This window comes from Phoxinus phoxinus, assembly GCF_949152265.1.
Source record: "Phoxinus phoxinus genome assembly, chromosome: 4".
In the NCBI taxonomy this organism is placed as follows: Eukaryota; Metazoa; Chordata; class Actinopteri; order Cypriniformes; family Leuciscidae; genus Phoxinus; species Phoxinus phoxinus.
In genome coordinates this window covers 32,559,439-32,574,516 of record NC_136879.1, presented here as the reverse complement: position 1 = coordinate 32,574,516, position 15,078 = coordinate 32,559,439, and the positions used below count along the sequence as shown (strand labels likewise).

The 15,078-nt window shown below is 35.7% G+C and overlaps 1 protein-coding gene across 1 annotated transcript; it reads left to right on the top strand.

The window, feature by feature from the left end:
• The first annotated feature begins 145 nt into the window (after positions 1 to 145).
• On the top strand, positions 146 to 14,662 carry vmp1 (vacuole membrane protein 1). The gene is made up of 13 exons (XM_079609358.1): positions 146 to 337; positions 488 to 559; positions 1,232 to 1,338; positions 1,937 to 2,069; positions 2,729 to 2,819; positions 3,041 to 3,151; positions 6,005 to 6,172; positions 7,001 to 7,132; positions 7,954 to 8,034; positions 9,097 to 9,213; positions 9,617 to 9,678; positions 12,279 to 12,381; positions 12,771 to 14,662. Exons 3-13 carry the CDS (start codon positions 1,260 to 1,262, stop codon positions 12,912 to 12,914), a joined length of 1,221 nt encoding a protein of 406 aa, XP_079465484.1. The 5' UTR covers positions 146 to 337; positions 488 to 559; positions 1,232 to 1,259; the 3' UTR covers positions 12,915 to 14,662.
• The last annotated feature ends 416 nt before the right edge of the window (positions 14,663 to 15,078 follow it).

Here is a 15,078-nt window from a genome sequence, read left to right as displayed (position 1 = left end):
TTGCATAAATTTGTAACTAGATATTTGTATCAATGAAGACAACCCTGCTTGTTTGTATTTGTCTTTAAAAGATAAGTATAAGACCCGTTTAAAAATCTAAATATATTTTAGACGCCTATAAATAGCCACACTGAAAAAGGACATTGATTTCTCGGTAATTCAATAGTACGGTAGTAGTAACGTTAGTGGGAAGTCTGCTACTCTACTACACAATCACGGTCGATGGCAGCGTAAAAGACCAACATCGAAGATATAAATTGCTTTCTGGGTCATCCTAAAATATATTTTCTATTTTTGTCTCGACGTAAACGACATCGACATAATCCGAAGCTGACGGGTAATATACTACATTAAAATATAGTTAAACTGGGTGAAAATGACGTCAACATAAAGCTCGATTATTTTTAGTGTTAATAAAATCGTCCAAATGTGGGCAGCCGGCAGTCAGCATCGTCTTTTATTTTGAAAATACTGCTCTGCTTTACAGCTGAGCATGAGTCATTTCCTGTGGCAGTTGTTGTCGCTTATTGCTGCTGTCAGGACGGAAGAGTGGTTGCAGGTATGAATGTGTCCCTTCACTTTACGTTTTATCTGTCATGACACTTTTGACTCTTTTTACCCTAAAAGTATGTAAACATCACTATGTACTCGTTGCCGAGTCTGAAATAAAATCTAAACAGCGGCAGTGGACTCAAAGCTAACCTAGACAGCTAATTCTTGCCGGTTCATCACCCACATGGGCTTTTTGAAATGAAATAATCTGTCAATGGTATCTGAAAATGTTACTTTGAGATCATTATTAATAACCAAACAAGAGCTAATATTTCTCACATACTATAACCCCACTTACTCTGTTGGTTAATCTTTTACTATGAAGTTCTGGTTTAGTTAAGATAGCTCAAGTGCTAGTTAAAGGTCCTAGTACAACATACAGGTGATCAGAGTCCTGTTGTGGAATTAAATGAATATACTGGTACTATAACTTATTATATCCTATATTAGTCAATACCATTGACAGTGCTGAGCTGTTAATGACCTTCAGATTTAAACAAATTTTTTTTATATATATGTCAGCCATTCTTAAAAGGTTAAAATATAAGCCGGTCAATGTTTTTTGGAGAAGATTAACCACCATCATTACGTTTAAAGTTTGATTTGGGATGTTTGTCTGCCATCAGCAAACATACCAAGACCGCACGAGTAACAACATAAGTTTGTTTTATGTGTGCAGGTGTTTGAACTGTAAACAGTTGTGGGAGATGGATGCAAATGGAGCAGAATGTGAACAGCCGCAGAAAAGACTAGGACCTAAAGACAAGCAGAATGGCAGTTCTACAGGTTTGTTAAGCTGAGAGGAAGCTGATGTAATTATCGGCTGGCAGACACCAAAGTAAGCCTCAGCTGAACAGATCAAGGGTCAGGACCAGAGATAAAACGTCCTGTGGAGATAAACAGACCTGTCATCATCACTGATGGATTCGTCATTGATCTTAAAGTCCGCATGGAATGAAAGTTCATCCTATTTGTTGTCTAAATTGATGTTATAAATCTAATTGTAAACAATTAATCTGTGTACCCCCCATCAGACTTCTCTCTGGTGATGTATGCAGGACTTTTCCAAAAATTGATGCTATTTTATGCATAAAACTATGTCCCCACCCTCCTTTTTTCCCCGATAAGCTGTTACACCGATGTATGTCACAATATGAGATCTGTCAGTAATTCTGTTTCATCTTGACTTTAATCATAATGACAAATCATACACATTTATAATGTAATCTTTGTTTCCACAAATCATTTTTGTTTGATGTTTGAAATAATCAGTAGTGTTTGTGATCTCGCTGCTTTTGTACTTGGGAAAATGTAAAGATGCATGTTGTTTTAAAACATGTAATAATGAAATCATATGTTAAAAGCTTGTGTATTGTACCCACAGATTCATCTTTGAGAGAGAGAAAGCAGCAGGACAGAGAAGAGCGTCTGTCTTTAGTGTTGTGGAAGAGGCCTTTAATCACACTACAGTATTTCTTCCTAGAAACCCTCGTTACCCTGAAAGAATGGACGTGGAAGTAAGCAATCAAACTTTTATTGTACCCTCATAATTTAATTCTGAGTGTCTTTTTAGGTAGTTTATGGGATGTTTAGCTAATGTATTTGCATCTGAGTTGTATGTAACCTTACTTGGCAAGGATGCATTAAATTGATCAAAAGTGACAGTAAAGACATTTATAATGTCTAAAAAGATTTCTATTTCAAATAAATTATTTTGAACCTTCTGATTATCAAAGAATCTCGAAAAATGCATCACGATTTCTACAAATATATTAACCGCACAACTGTTTTCAACATAGATAATAAGAAATGTTTCTTGAGCAGCAAATCAGCCTATTAGAACGATTTCTGAAGAATCATGTGACACTGAAGCTTTGCCATCATATATATATATATATATATATATATATATATATATATATATATATATATATATATATAAAATATATAAAAATAGAAAACCGTTAAGTTTAATTGTTATAATATTTTACAATATTACTGCATTTATGATCAAATATATGCAGCCTTGTTGAGCATAATAGACTTCTTTTACAACAAATCTTACCGACTCCAAACATTTGAGCGAACATTGATTTTCAGTCTTACTTATAATCACATCCACCTTTTATTAATACATATTGCATCATTAATGCTAATTTATTTTATTTGTTTACAGGCTTTGGCAGAGAAAAGGTGTGGTATTTTTGACCATAGTCCTTTTTTCCTTTTTCTCAATGGCTTACTCAATAGAAGGAACACATCAGCAGGTGAGCTCAGCATTTGCCTGTTGGTCACAAATCTGTAGCCAGAATCATGATTTTGCTGCTTGTACTATTTTTTTCTTTTCTTATGATCTTTTCTTTTGTTTTACAAAAAGCTTCTGCAAGGTAGTAATTTAGCAGTTCTGTGTTGTTCACATGCTCTAATAGAGTTGTAGTTATTCTGAAGCTTCTTAGCCACTCTTTAATGCGTTTGCCATTGTTTGTAGTATGTACAGTACCTGGAAAAGAAGTTCCTGTGGTGTGCCTACTGGGTAGGCCTGGGTATCTTGTCTTCGGTTGGTCTCGGAACGGGATTGCACACGTTCCTCCTGTACCTGGTAAGAGTTCAAACAGTGGACTGAAATTTAGACTTAAATTTCTCATTCTAGGGAGTGTTTTCTGGGTGAAAGTTTGTTTGTTTGTTTTTCTCAGTAGAAACAAAGTCAACTTTTATATGTGCCATACCACACAACAAAGCTAATAAACATAAAAGTCAAGTTTTGGTTCTTTGAATACAGTGACATCGGGTATTCCCCTAGATTAACTGTCAGGGGCCCAGTGCTCTGTCAAAAGGGAAGAGTATTTGTGCTGGATGTTCCACTGAAGTTTATTAATAGTGTGACAGTGAGAGCATGTGCCTCTCTCTGCTTCTCTGCAGCAGATCTCGTAAGCAGAACCTTTCGCAGTTTCCACTGACTCAGATTGAACTGCTAGACAGTGGTCAGGAGTGTCCACTTCCACTGGCTGTGGTGAATTCACACCCCTCCTTTGTCACCGGGGAATTCTAGTACTTTGCGCTCGGTTTGTGTGTCTATGGGCGGCATTGTGAAAGAATGGGATGTGAAAGTGCAAATACGCACAATGTTTCGCCATCAGACTTTTGTTTAAAGATGAGCAAATTTTTTCACACATCAAGCTCTATTTTTTGTCGTTTTAATTGTTTATAGGACAAGATCTTGTAAAGGGGCTGTCAAAGCAAGCGTAACTAAAACCGTTCTGCAATAATATTTATTTGATCAATTCAAAATCAATTTGAATTGGGTTTTTTTAACCTTTATACACCTAACATTACTTGAGTAGTGGGAAGAAAAAAGGCACCCTTAATATAAAGACAGTATTTTCTAGGTAGTACTTTGTTTTTAGTAGTGAAGTAGTTATAGTATATAATAGTCAAGTATTTATTATTTGTCACCTGATCTTTACAAAATCATTTTATAATGCTGATTTTCTGCTCAAGAAACATTTATTACTATTATCAATGTTGAAAACAGTTTTGCTGCACTTCTACCAATAATGAAAATGTTATCATATACTCACCCTCATGTTGTTGCAAACCTGTAGGAGTTTCTTTCTTCTGTTGAATACAATAGAAGATATTTTAAACAATGCTGGTAACTAGACAGTTGACGGCACCCATTGACTTCCATAGTAGGAAAGAAAAACACTATGGAAGTCAATGGCTACCTCAACTGTCTAGTTACCAGCATTCTTTAAAATATCATCTTTTGTATTCAACAGAAGAAAGAAACTCATACAGGTTTGCAACAACATGAGGGTAAGAAAATTGTGACAGAATTTGAACTATTGCTTTAGTATTTTTGTGCAAACCATTATACATTTTTTCAAGATTCTTTGATCAAAGGTCAAAAGAACAGCATTTATTTGATTTTGTTTTTGTTTTTCTTTAAAAACCGAAACAAAAAAACGAAACATTTTTAACCCCTTATATTAATAATAATAATAATTCATTACATTTATATAGCGCTTTTCTCGACACTCAAAGCGCTTTACATAGAAGTGGGGAATCTCCTCAACCACCACCAATGTGCAGCATCCACCTGGATGATGCGACGGCAGCCATATTGCGCCAGAATATTATTGGCATAGTAATGTCAACTAGTGAAAAAGTTTGGTACTGCGCCCAAACAGAATCTTACTGAAAGCTTATTTTTTGAGATATCAACCTAAAATTTGAAACACAACTTGTTCAGATTTTTTTTGTGCATTTTTAGAGTCCTCCAGGTTTTGAAAATATATATTTTATATAAAATATGAATCATAAAAATTTTAACATTGTACATTTTCATAAACTCAAACTTCTATAACTTTTTTTCTGTTTAACTTCCTTAATTTATTTCACTTCTACAAAAATCGGCCAAATGTCTTCTTCAAAACAAGACCAATCCTATCTATATTCCAAAGCTTTCTTGAATTACAACCATTTAAGTTCAGAATGTGCATTTTCATGTCTATTTAAAAAAAGGGGGTGCCGCTTAAGGGGTTAAACATTTGTAGCAAAAACGCCTAATACCAGGAATACATTTACATTTTTACAGTTTTTATCAAAACTACTTCTCATCTGCATCTAATGATTGAGTTTGGGAAGTGGCTTGTGTCAGGTTTCAGTGCCTGGGAAATAAACTCAATTGCACTGAGTAACCAGATAAAACAGTTGCTGTGACACCATCATGAGCTCATACCTCTGAATGTGATTAACCAATGGTGGTCCTGACTGGCTGACATCACCTCTGACTGTAAAGATCCCAACATTCAGCAGAGTAACCTAAGACCAGCATCAAAATGTAGACTGGGTTTAGGTTTAACAGGCTTTTTAGTGCAGGTCTTGGATATCTCTTTGCATTCTGTTCCTTATAAAACACAACTTTTGATGTGACAAACTAAAGGTTTCTCTATCATTTGTTGCATCTGTGTAGTATTTCCTATTAGATTATGGTTGGATTTGGATGGAGCCATCCACTAAATGGTACCACCTGACTCATTTGTGCCTCCTTCAGTTAAGCAAGGTTATCAGAGGTTAAAAATGCTAGACATGGTATATTGTCCAGTCTCCTCTCCCACGTATATTCTCCCACGGATCGACCGACTGTGGGAAGGTATGACATCACTGTCTGTTTTCACTTAATAAATGAATTGTCATTTCGTCTTTGTACTTTTTTTCCATCGCTCTACATTGAGGTCACAAGCTTTTTGCAGTTGCATTGAACCGCACGGACATATGTGGTGGTTTTACGTAGTTGGTCAGCAAACAATTGTTTATTTTACTCGTGAGGTCACTATTCTTAGAAACGCATCAAGCTGTGCATGTGACAGCGCTCATGGGCAAGAAATGTTCATGCTCACGTGAAGTTTTATTTCAGCCTGTAAACATGTGATTGCATCATTTCCTCCAGGGACCACACATAGCTTCTGTCACCCTGGCTGCATATGAATGTGGCTCAGTGAACTTCCCTGAGCCGCCTTACCCAGCTCAGATTGTGTGTCCGGAGGAGGAGTTCCTAAAGGAGAGCATCTCATTGTGGACCATCATGGCGAAGGTCCGCCTGGAGGCCTGCATGTGGGTGAGTGCTTTCACACCACAGTCTTTGCTCATTACACACAATGCTCCAGCTTACATGAGCTGTTGGGTTTCAGTAGAGCAGGGTTTGAACTAAACTCTGCTGGAAGTTGACCTTCTGGAATGGGATCCAGCAGGCTGAAATGGTCACTCACACTAAAAGGTCACTCACACTAAAAGGTCACTCACACTAGTTTTTGAGGATGTGAACATATTCTAGACCCTGCCAGTACAATTTCACTCACCATTATATCATTATAATAATTATATCAATATTATAAATATAAAAATATATATATTTTTAAATGCATTTAAAATATAAATGTATGTATTGTAATAATATAGATTTTTTTTAATGTAATAGATTTATAATATAATAATTATAAATAATTTAGAAGAATATTTATAATTAATTCTTAATTTAAATGTTAATTCGGTCATTTGTCATGTTAAAATATGCTTACTATGTATTGGGATCAATGCAGCTTCTTATTTTAAGTTTGCATTTTTAAAAACTTTTAATAATGTGTAATGAGTAATCTGCCAAAATGAGAAGATCCTCCATGTTTGGTGATTAGTCTTAAGATGCCAATCTGTGATGTTTTGCTGTGACAAACTTCTTTTTGGCATATAAATTGACATTTCAATTTCCAAACCTGAACTATGATAAGCAGTGAAAGGCTTCTGAGTATTTGTGTGTTTTCAAAAACCTAGTATTACCGTCCCAACGTAACGTCTTGTTTGTGAAGACTTGCAGAACTCAGAAGCTGTTGTTCATGATCGATCACACTTTTGTCTTCTTTAGGCTCATAATGTGTGACTGTGTTTGCAGGGTGCGGGCACGGCTATCGGAGAGCTGCCTCCTTACTTCATGGCGCGGGCGGCACGGCTTTCTGGAGCAGATCCTGATGATGAAGATTATGAGGAATTTGAGGAGATGCTGGAGCAGGCACAGAGCGCACAGGTCTGGATTTCATCTCAGAAGCACATGTCATATACTGGACCCATGTGTCCAAACTAATAGTTAACCTTCATACGGACATCAGCTCATTAGGATCTCCGGTAGATGTTCAAAGCTCAACTAACTATTTCCTACTAGTGGTCATGCCTTTATGAAGCTGACAGTGATGAAGCAGCAGAGACTGTATCCTGTTGGTGGGTGGGGTCCTTGTATCCTATTCCCATGAGTCCCCACTAGTGTGGTTCACTTACGCAGGTCACATGATTTCTTGGAAGGGCTCTCCCCTGACTTCCAGTAAACCCTTTGAGCAGCGGGTGACTCAAAGTCAGAGCTTCCCTTTAATCATTGCCTCTTAGTGTCTAAGTGGGACCCCACATGGTCTGTGCCTTCACACAAGACTTTTAATTGGTCATCTTTAACAATGTTGTATTCCACCTCAAGGTCTGGTGATTAATGCCAGCCTTTTTTTTATATCTTTTTTCTATCTTTTGTTATTTTAGGCATAAATGTTTTCTTAGTTTTTGCCTTAAAATGTTGTTGAGTAACTGAAAGCTGATTCCAGAAATGTTTTTACTACAATTATATAAAATATTTACTTTATGTAAAAAAATAAGTGAGTAAATGTATTACATTAATATTTGTATGATATTTTAACTATTATTATTATTGAATATAATATTTTATGTTTTATATAAACACATTTTTTAAACAATATTAAACCTATTTTACAGTATAAAAAGTTGTAGAGATTGTTCAGTCCTTGCAGACTTATGATCACTTTTCCATGCCAAGTCTTAATTTTTAAATTGTCAAATTTCTTACAGGATTTTGCATCAAGAGCCAAGCTTGCAGTGCAAAACATGGTGCAGAAAGTGGGATTTTTTGGAATTCTGGCTTGTGCTTCTGTAAGTTTTATTTTTTTACTTGATGTCTTTATCATTGCTTGGTTTGTAATTGCAGAATTTAAATGTTTCACAGCATGGGTGTAGTTTGCTGTGAAACATTTAAATTCTGCAATTTTTGCAAAAAAAAAAAAAAAAAAAACAATAACCAAAGCAAAGTCAATTATCAATTATATAGGCTACATCGCGCGTTCAGAGCTTTTATAAGCACTAAGTTCTCGTCCGAACTAAATGGACCAATTATCAGTGCAATATGACAGAAGCCTGGATTATTTACATGAGTGGTGTGATTTGCGCGAGTTGCTCCTATCGGTACAACGATGATAAAAATGTGTGACCCATCTGAATTCTGTAGACAATTTACTACTTTAAAATGCTATGGGGAAAGTCAAACATGATCTGAAACAGCCCCATGATATTGTATCTATTTATTGTGGTAAATTTTGACAAACATGTAGAATTTATAATAGATAATCTGTTATGGGAATAGATAATTTTTATAGATTTATATATATTTCTATAGATTTATATTAAGATAAATCATGTAAACAGTGGCATGTTGTAGCTTCTCAATGTGTAGGTTGCTATTTTTTATAACAAATGCTATAGATAATTGTTTTTTACATTGGCCTAAGCATGGTAATGAGGAGCTATCAATAGTCTTACTGTAATTATAGCCTTAATATAACAAATGCGACAGTTGAACAATTACACAAACTATGTTACTAAGCACAGTTATATATGCATAGTTACTTATGTTCTAAGCGCAAGAGAATCAAAAGACTGGACCTTCTTGAATTGTTGACTATACAATCAGTTTCCCTCATCTGTAAAATGTGTTCTGTTCTCGATGTTAAACAAAAACCCGGCCTTCAGAAATTCTGAGATGACAAAATCAATGAGCCTGGTGAACTGTTAAGAAGTTGTAAATAAACGTTGAAGTTTAATGTACACTGGGTGTTTTGTAAGAATATATATTTTTTTTAATGGTTCTGAGTTTCAAATGCATTTGTCAGATTATTGTCTTTTGGTGCTTACCAACACTTATGCATATCTGTTTCTCAGATCCCAAATCCCTTGTTTGACCTGGCTGGAATCACCTGTGGTCATTTCCTGATTCCATTTTGGACCTTCTTTGGAGCGACTCTCATCGGAAAGGCCGTTATTAAGATGCACATTCAGGTATACAGAGAGTAAGAAAACAAATGTTAAAAATTTGTTAAACCCCTTTTTGAGTGTCATTCCTATAGAGATGATTCCCAGTATTTTTTCAGTTGATCGTGCCATTAGATCATCAAAGGCAGACCTTTGCATGTGGCTCTTTTGAGTTTAAAATGTTGACTCAGCAGATTCTAGACAGCGGTGCATCTGATGTCTACAGAGCTGCTCATGTCATCCAAATGATCAAATCATGAGCGGGAGTGAGTCAGTGATCTCACCGGGTGTCATGTCTCCTCACTTCTCGCTGTCTCCTAAAGACACTCTCTGCCCCCCCACAAGACACATCTGCTACACTCGCCTTCTTGAGGAACATCCCGTTGATTCATTGTCTGACAATGTTTATCCACTTTTTGTTTCTCTACAGAAACTATTTGTTATCATAACATTCAGCAAGCACATAGTGGAGCAGATGGTCACTCTGATCGGGTGAGTAATGACACCACCGTGAGGTGAATATGGACACCCTGTGTAAACAATGGTAAACATTATAGTGAATAATCAAGAACACCTGAAATTATAGTAGTTGTGCAAATTCTGAAGGTTTTGTCTTATTTGGTTCGATGAGTGGCAATTCAAAATGCATTTTAGACATACAAAAATAAATATATTATTAATCATTTATTTATTTTTTGCATGCAAATTACTTATCAAATAGATGCAGCCTTGTTCCATATGTTTAAAAAAAAATCTTACCAACCCCAAACTTTAGAACGGTAGTGCACAGATGAATAAAGAGTTCTTTTTTTGCCAGTAAGAAACAAATGTCATTGTAACATGTAAATGCACTAGAGGAAACTAAAAAAAGGATCTAGCAGAGTTTAACTCTTTCATGAACTGTGGGCAGCTCATTTTAGTCTGAATCATCTAAAGAATCGCATATAGTTTCTGTTCCTCTATACTACTATATAGGACATGTGAATGGCTAAATATGTCCAGGTTACATTTCACTCCAAAATCAATTAAAAAAAGAAGATGTGTTGCTTTATCTTATTTTAAGATCAGGGTTTTTCCTGGCTCAAAACGAGGCGGAGGTGGTAAAATCCTGATCATGTTTTTTAATAATGTACATAATACATTTTTCGTAGATGTTCATATAGCCTACTGTGTTTCCCAGAGTATGTTAGTGTGTTGAGCTCGGTACCTCTAGAGGGGTCCGGGGGCATGCTCCCCCAGAAGAAAATTTTCACTTTGAGTGCCTCGAATCCGCTGTTAAAAACAATCCACCCGCCAACCTATGATATACTCTGATTTAGATATCTGCATCATAACATTATAATTATTCAAATTCTCAGTGTTAAGCATGATAATATGGTAACATATCAGTAGCTGCTTTAAAAATAACTTTTATTTTACTTCTTTTGGCAAAATTACATTTCCTTAATAGCCTAAACAGAGGCTCCCTTCAAACTTAAATTGTCAATGTTTCATTACTTCACTGTTGAAAAACACTCTTATCAAAATACGTTCTTTACCTTTTATAAAGGGCATTTTTTTCCCTGATTTTATTAAATGTATGCTCCATCTTTCATTTCAAATTGAAACAGCGCAACTTTGTTACCATCAGTATATTATTATCAACTATCAATCGCCACTTACATTCAATTAAATAAAATCAGAATCATCCTCGCGGTTTCGGTGATTCCCTAGTTATTTTTTATTTAGTTTTTTTTTATATTGAAAATTGTTTTAATCAGGGCATTTGTCCGGTTGGGCAAGTACAATTCTCTTTAACTTGTCCCTTAAAAAACCCACACGTGTCCCGGACAAGCGTTATTGTCGAGCCCTGACTATTACACATCTTCTGAAATCGCCGGATCAATACACAGCACAAAGGAGGAGCAGAAACAAGCGATAGAAGCATTGCTTAAGCAAATATAAAATACTGCGATCATTAAACGGCATATAAATCAAAACTGCCAAACATTAACGCATGAAATCTCAACCCAGGAAGAGGTAGGCCCGATATAGGACTGTGCAAGCATTAGGGGTGTTGATGGACTCAATCTACTCGGTTACTTTTTTCAATTAAGTTAATTTCTTTTGATATATTGCATGTTCAGATATTAATAAAACAAAATATTCTGGGGGCATTGAAAGTTTTGTGAAAATGATCAAAAATGCTGGCAGTGGTTGGCAAAAACATTGGCGGGGAAAGAGTTAATTGTCATTAAAATAATGTCAAAACCCTATTAAGACTTTATTGCATTAAATGTCCTTATTAACTATGTAATGTTTTAGGGTGAAATGTGATTGACCTTAACACTTTTTGTAACACATACTAAGGCTACTTATTAGTAAGCCTGAGAAGTTTTCACCATTTATGGTGATGAGGTTCTGTGCACAGAGAGTTTAGATGATGTAGCAGAGTGACTCAAGAGTAGAGATGTGGTCTCCGTGTTGGCACTCAAAAGTAAAAATGAAATGACTGTTCATCTTTGAATGAGGCACAATTGTAGCTTCATAATTAAGCCACATTGAAGTAACTTCATAATTACAATCTAAGAATGTGGTGAGCATGTTTCGTCACATGATCTGGACAAGATCCTTTGGATTTGAAGAGCTGCTCAAACTTGAGGATCTTAATCATCAGACTGTTTGTGGTGAGGTCATTTGACTGAGACCAGTAACATTCAGTATTAGTATTTCTTTGCTTTTTTGATGTAATAAAGACATGGTAATTGCACCTTGAACTGGAAAGATGTGTGGTGCAGAAATATTATAATTGATCCTACATGATGGTTTGGTTTCAGTGACATTCACACACACCCCCCAAAACTGGGCGGTTCTTCCTACATTGCAGTGATGACACAATATTGAGTCACTTCCTCATTAATTGCTTTAGAGCAGTTCCTACAGAAGCCTCTCTGCTATAAGTGAGGGTTCAGAGATCTGGTGCCTCATTCTTCTGGAGGCTTCACTGATGGAAAGCTGTTGTGCGCTTGGGGAGATCTAGTTGACTTCTGGCTGCTTCCATTCTTGGTAAGACTTTGCTAATCATTTCTTCTTTTTTTTTTTTTTTTGGACAGTATTATCCCTGGAGTTGGAGCATCTCTTCAAAAACCTTTTAGGGAGTACTTGGAAGCCCAGAGAGCCAAGCTTCATAATCCAGCCGGCGAAGGAACTGCAGCGGTAAACATCAAGCAATGAGCTTTTTTTTGTTAAATAAATATAGATTTATTTATTTATTATTATTCTCATTGTTTAATTCTGCAATTTATTTTTTGTATTTTACTTTATTTTAAAGAGAGAGAGATACATATACTGTATGTATAATGTGTATATATAGAAATACACATACATGCATATGTGTGTGTGTGTGTGTATATATATATATATATATATAGACCTTGCTTAATCCATTTATTTTTGTCTTTATTTTAATATAATATAGGTTTAACATGGCCTAGAAAAACATTATTTATTAAGACAAATTGTATTTGGCCATAACATCTTTTAATCTTTGAACCAAGTAATTCAGACATATTTTTATATACGTTTTTTCTCTCTCCCCCGTGCAGGGTGAAAGCTGGCTCTCGTGGGTATTTGAGAAAGTGGTGCTGGTCATGGTGTGCTATTTTATTCTGTCCATCATTAACTCCATGGCACAGAGCTACGGCAAGCGTCTCCAGCAGAAGAAGTACTCAGAGGAGAAAACAAAATGACGGACTCACAGAAAAACATCTCACGCTCCTGTTTTGGAACCTACGAAATATTTAAGCTAAAACTGCTACATGAGCACTGATTTGTGTGCGCTTCTGTATGTTAACGTTCATTCAGATCCCTTTAGTTACGTGAAGTCCCTCTTCATTTGTCTGTAGTGTGCTCTACTATTTAAAATCAGATTTAACATTTATAGAGAATTTTGTCTTTACAGAACCAAGGCAGTCTAGCTAACAGGCTGCGTGGAGTCATATTTGTTGCAATGCCTTATGCAACATTTGGAGGTCATGCTTCCATTGAAGTGAATACAGTTCTTAATCAATAGATTGACTTATTTAATTTCTAACATACAGGTATGGATGGGCAGGGTCTGTTTTGCGAGGTGTTGTGATTGGAATTTTCAGGGATAGTTTTTTTTAATCAATATTGATGTCATTTTGTATTTCTTTAACTGTTTAAAAGAGGATAGCAATATCAACTCAGAACATTGTGGTTTCTAAATAGTTTGCACATCTTGTAAATAATGTTTTGACTATACGCACATGTTTATTCTCCAGAGATCTTAAACCAAAATGTCACACACTAGTGGATGTAACTTTTAACCCAAGAAACTAAAGATGTGATATTTGCATTTGTTCGTGCATTTCAACCTTTGACATTTTAACTAAAACCACAAGTTGATCCATATACTTTCCTCTTTTCTTATTTTGGGCTGAAATATTTGTGTAGCTAACTATAATTCTCTCAGAACCAACATTAAATTGATTAATACATCTGCTGTGTTGCATGCGCGTTTTACGTTAATCTGTGAATTATTATCCCTCCCCAAAAAACCATGAAAATTCATTTCTTTGGGTTCAGACCAATGGGTGACAAGTTGTAGGATGCAGCCCAAAAGCAGGTATGTGAAAGGCTTTGAAATATCTATCAATCTGTCTGTCTATCTTTGTTCTATCTATCCTTCTATCTGTTTGTCATTCTGTCTGTTGTTCTTTGTCTATATCTGCCTGTCATTCTAGCCATCTCTATTTGTCATTCTATCTGTCCTATCCGTTTGTCGTTTTGTCTATCATTCTTTGTCTATATCTGCCTGTCATTCTATCTGTTTTTCTATTTGTCATTCTATCTGTCCTATACATTTGTTTTGTCTATAATTCTCTGTCTATATCTGCCTGTCAATCTCTCTCTCTCTCTCTCTCTCTCTCTCTCTCTCTCTCTCTCTCTCTCTCTCTCTCTCTCTCTCTCTCTCTCTCTCTCTCTCTCTCTCTCTCTCTCTCTCTCTCTCTCTCTCTCTCTCTCAACAAGTTTCAGTAGTATGTTGTGCTCATACAGCCACAAGTGTCCCATTTTGTCAGGTAGCTTATCAGACTGGTGTTGGCTGTAATTCATATGGCAACAGCAGTCTAATAGGCTGCCTGAAATTTTGGGATTAGTCACCATCCGCATGTTTTCAGGGCTGAATTTTGTGCCATAAATGTTGAACTGAACAATATTTACTAACTGGTGAATGTTCAGTGCGATGGGTCTGAGCATTTAATGGATTATTTCCTGGTTTGTTGAGGCAGATGGATTGTATGCGAACATATTTAAGTACAACTAATATTTAGCTTTTTTAAAACAACTGTAAATGTAGTGGTAAGATCAATCACTCAAATTTTTCTTATTGCATTCAGCTATTTAGGAGAAAGATGTCAAGGCCAGTTATATATTTTACATTTCATTATCACAATAAAAAGCATTGTGTTTGTCACACGTGTTTGAATTTTTCCCCACTGATTAAAAAGCACGTTATAGTGTGTTACTAGTGTTTTTTCCCCCTCACAATTTGTTGAGCCATTAGGAACATAGACTGTAAAAAAAGAAAAGAAAAAAGTTCAATGGATGGGCCATATGTGAACAACACTTCTTCAGTGCGAATTCAAAAGCGTCATTCGTTTTTTTTTTAATGGGGGTCTTTTGTTGTTTGTGACGGGACATTGATTGTTGTATGGATGAATCGTCCTTTTCCTACTGCACTTGCAGATTAATTCAGGATAATGCAGATTCCATCTATCGAAGTGTTCCACTGTACAATTCGAATGTTCATTATGTTGTTACGTAATAATTCTGCAGAATGTATTTACCAGAGCCGTTGAAAAATTGTGAAACTGCTGTCTATCTTGTTTT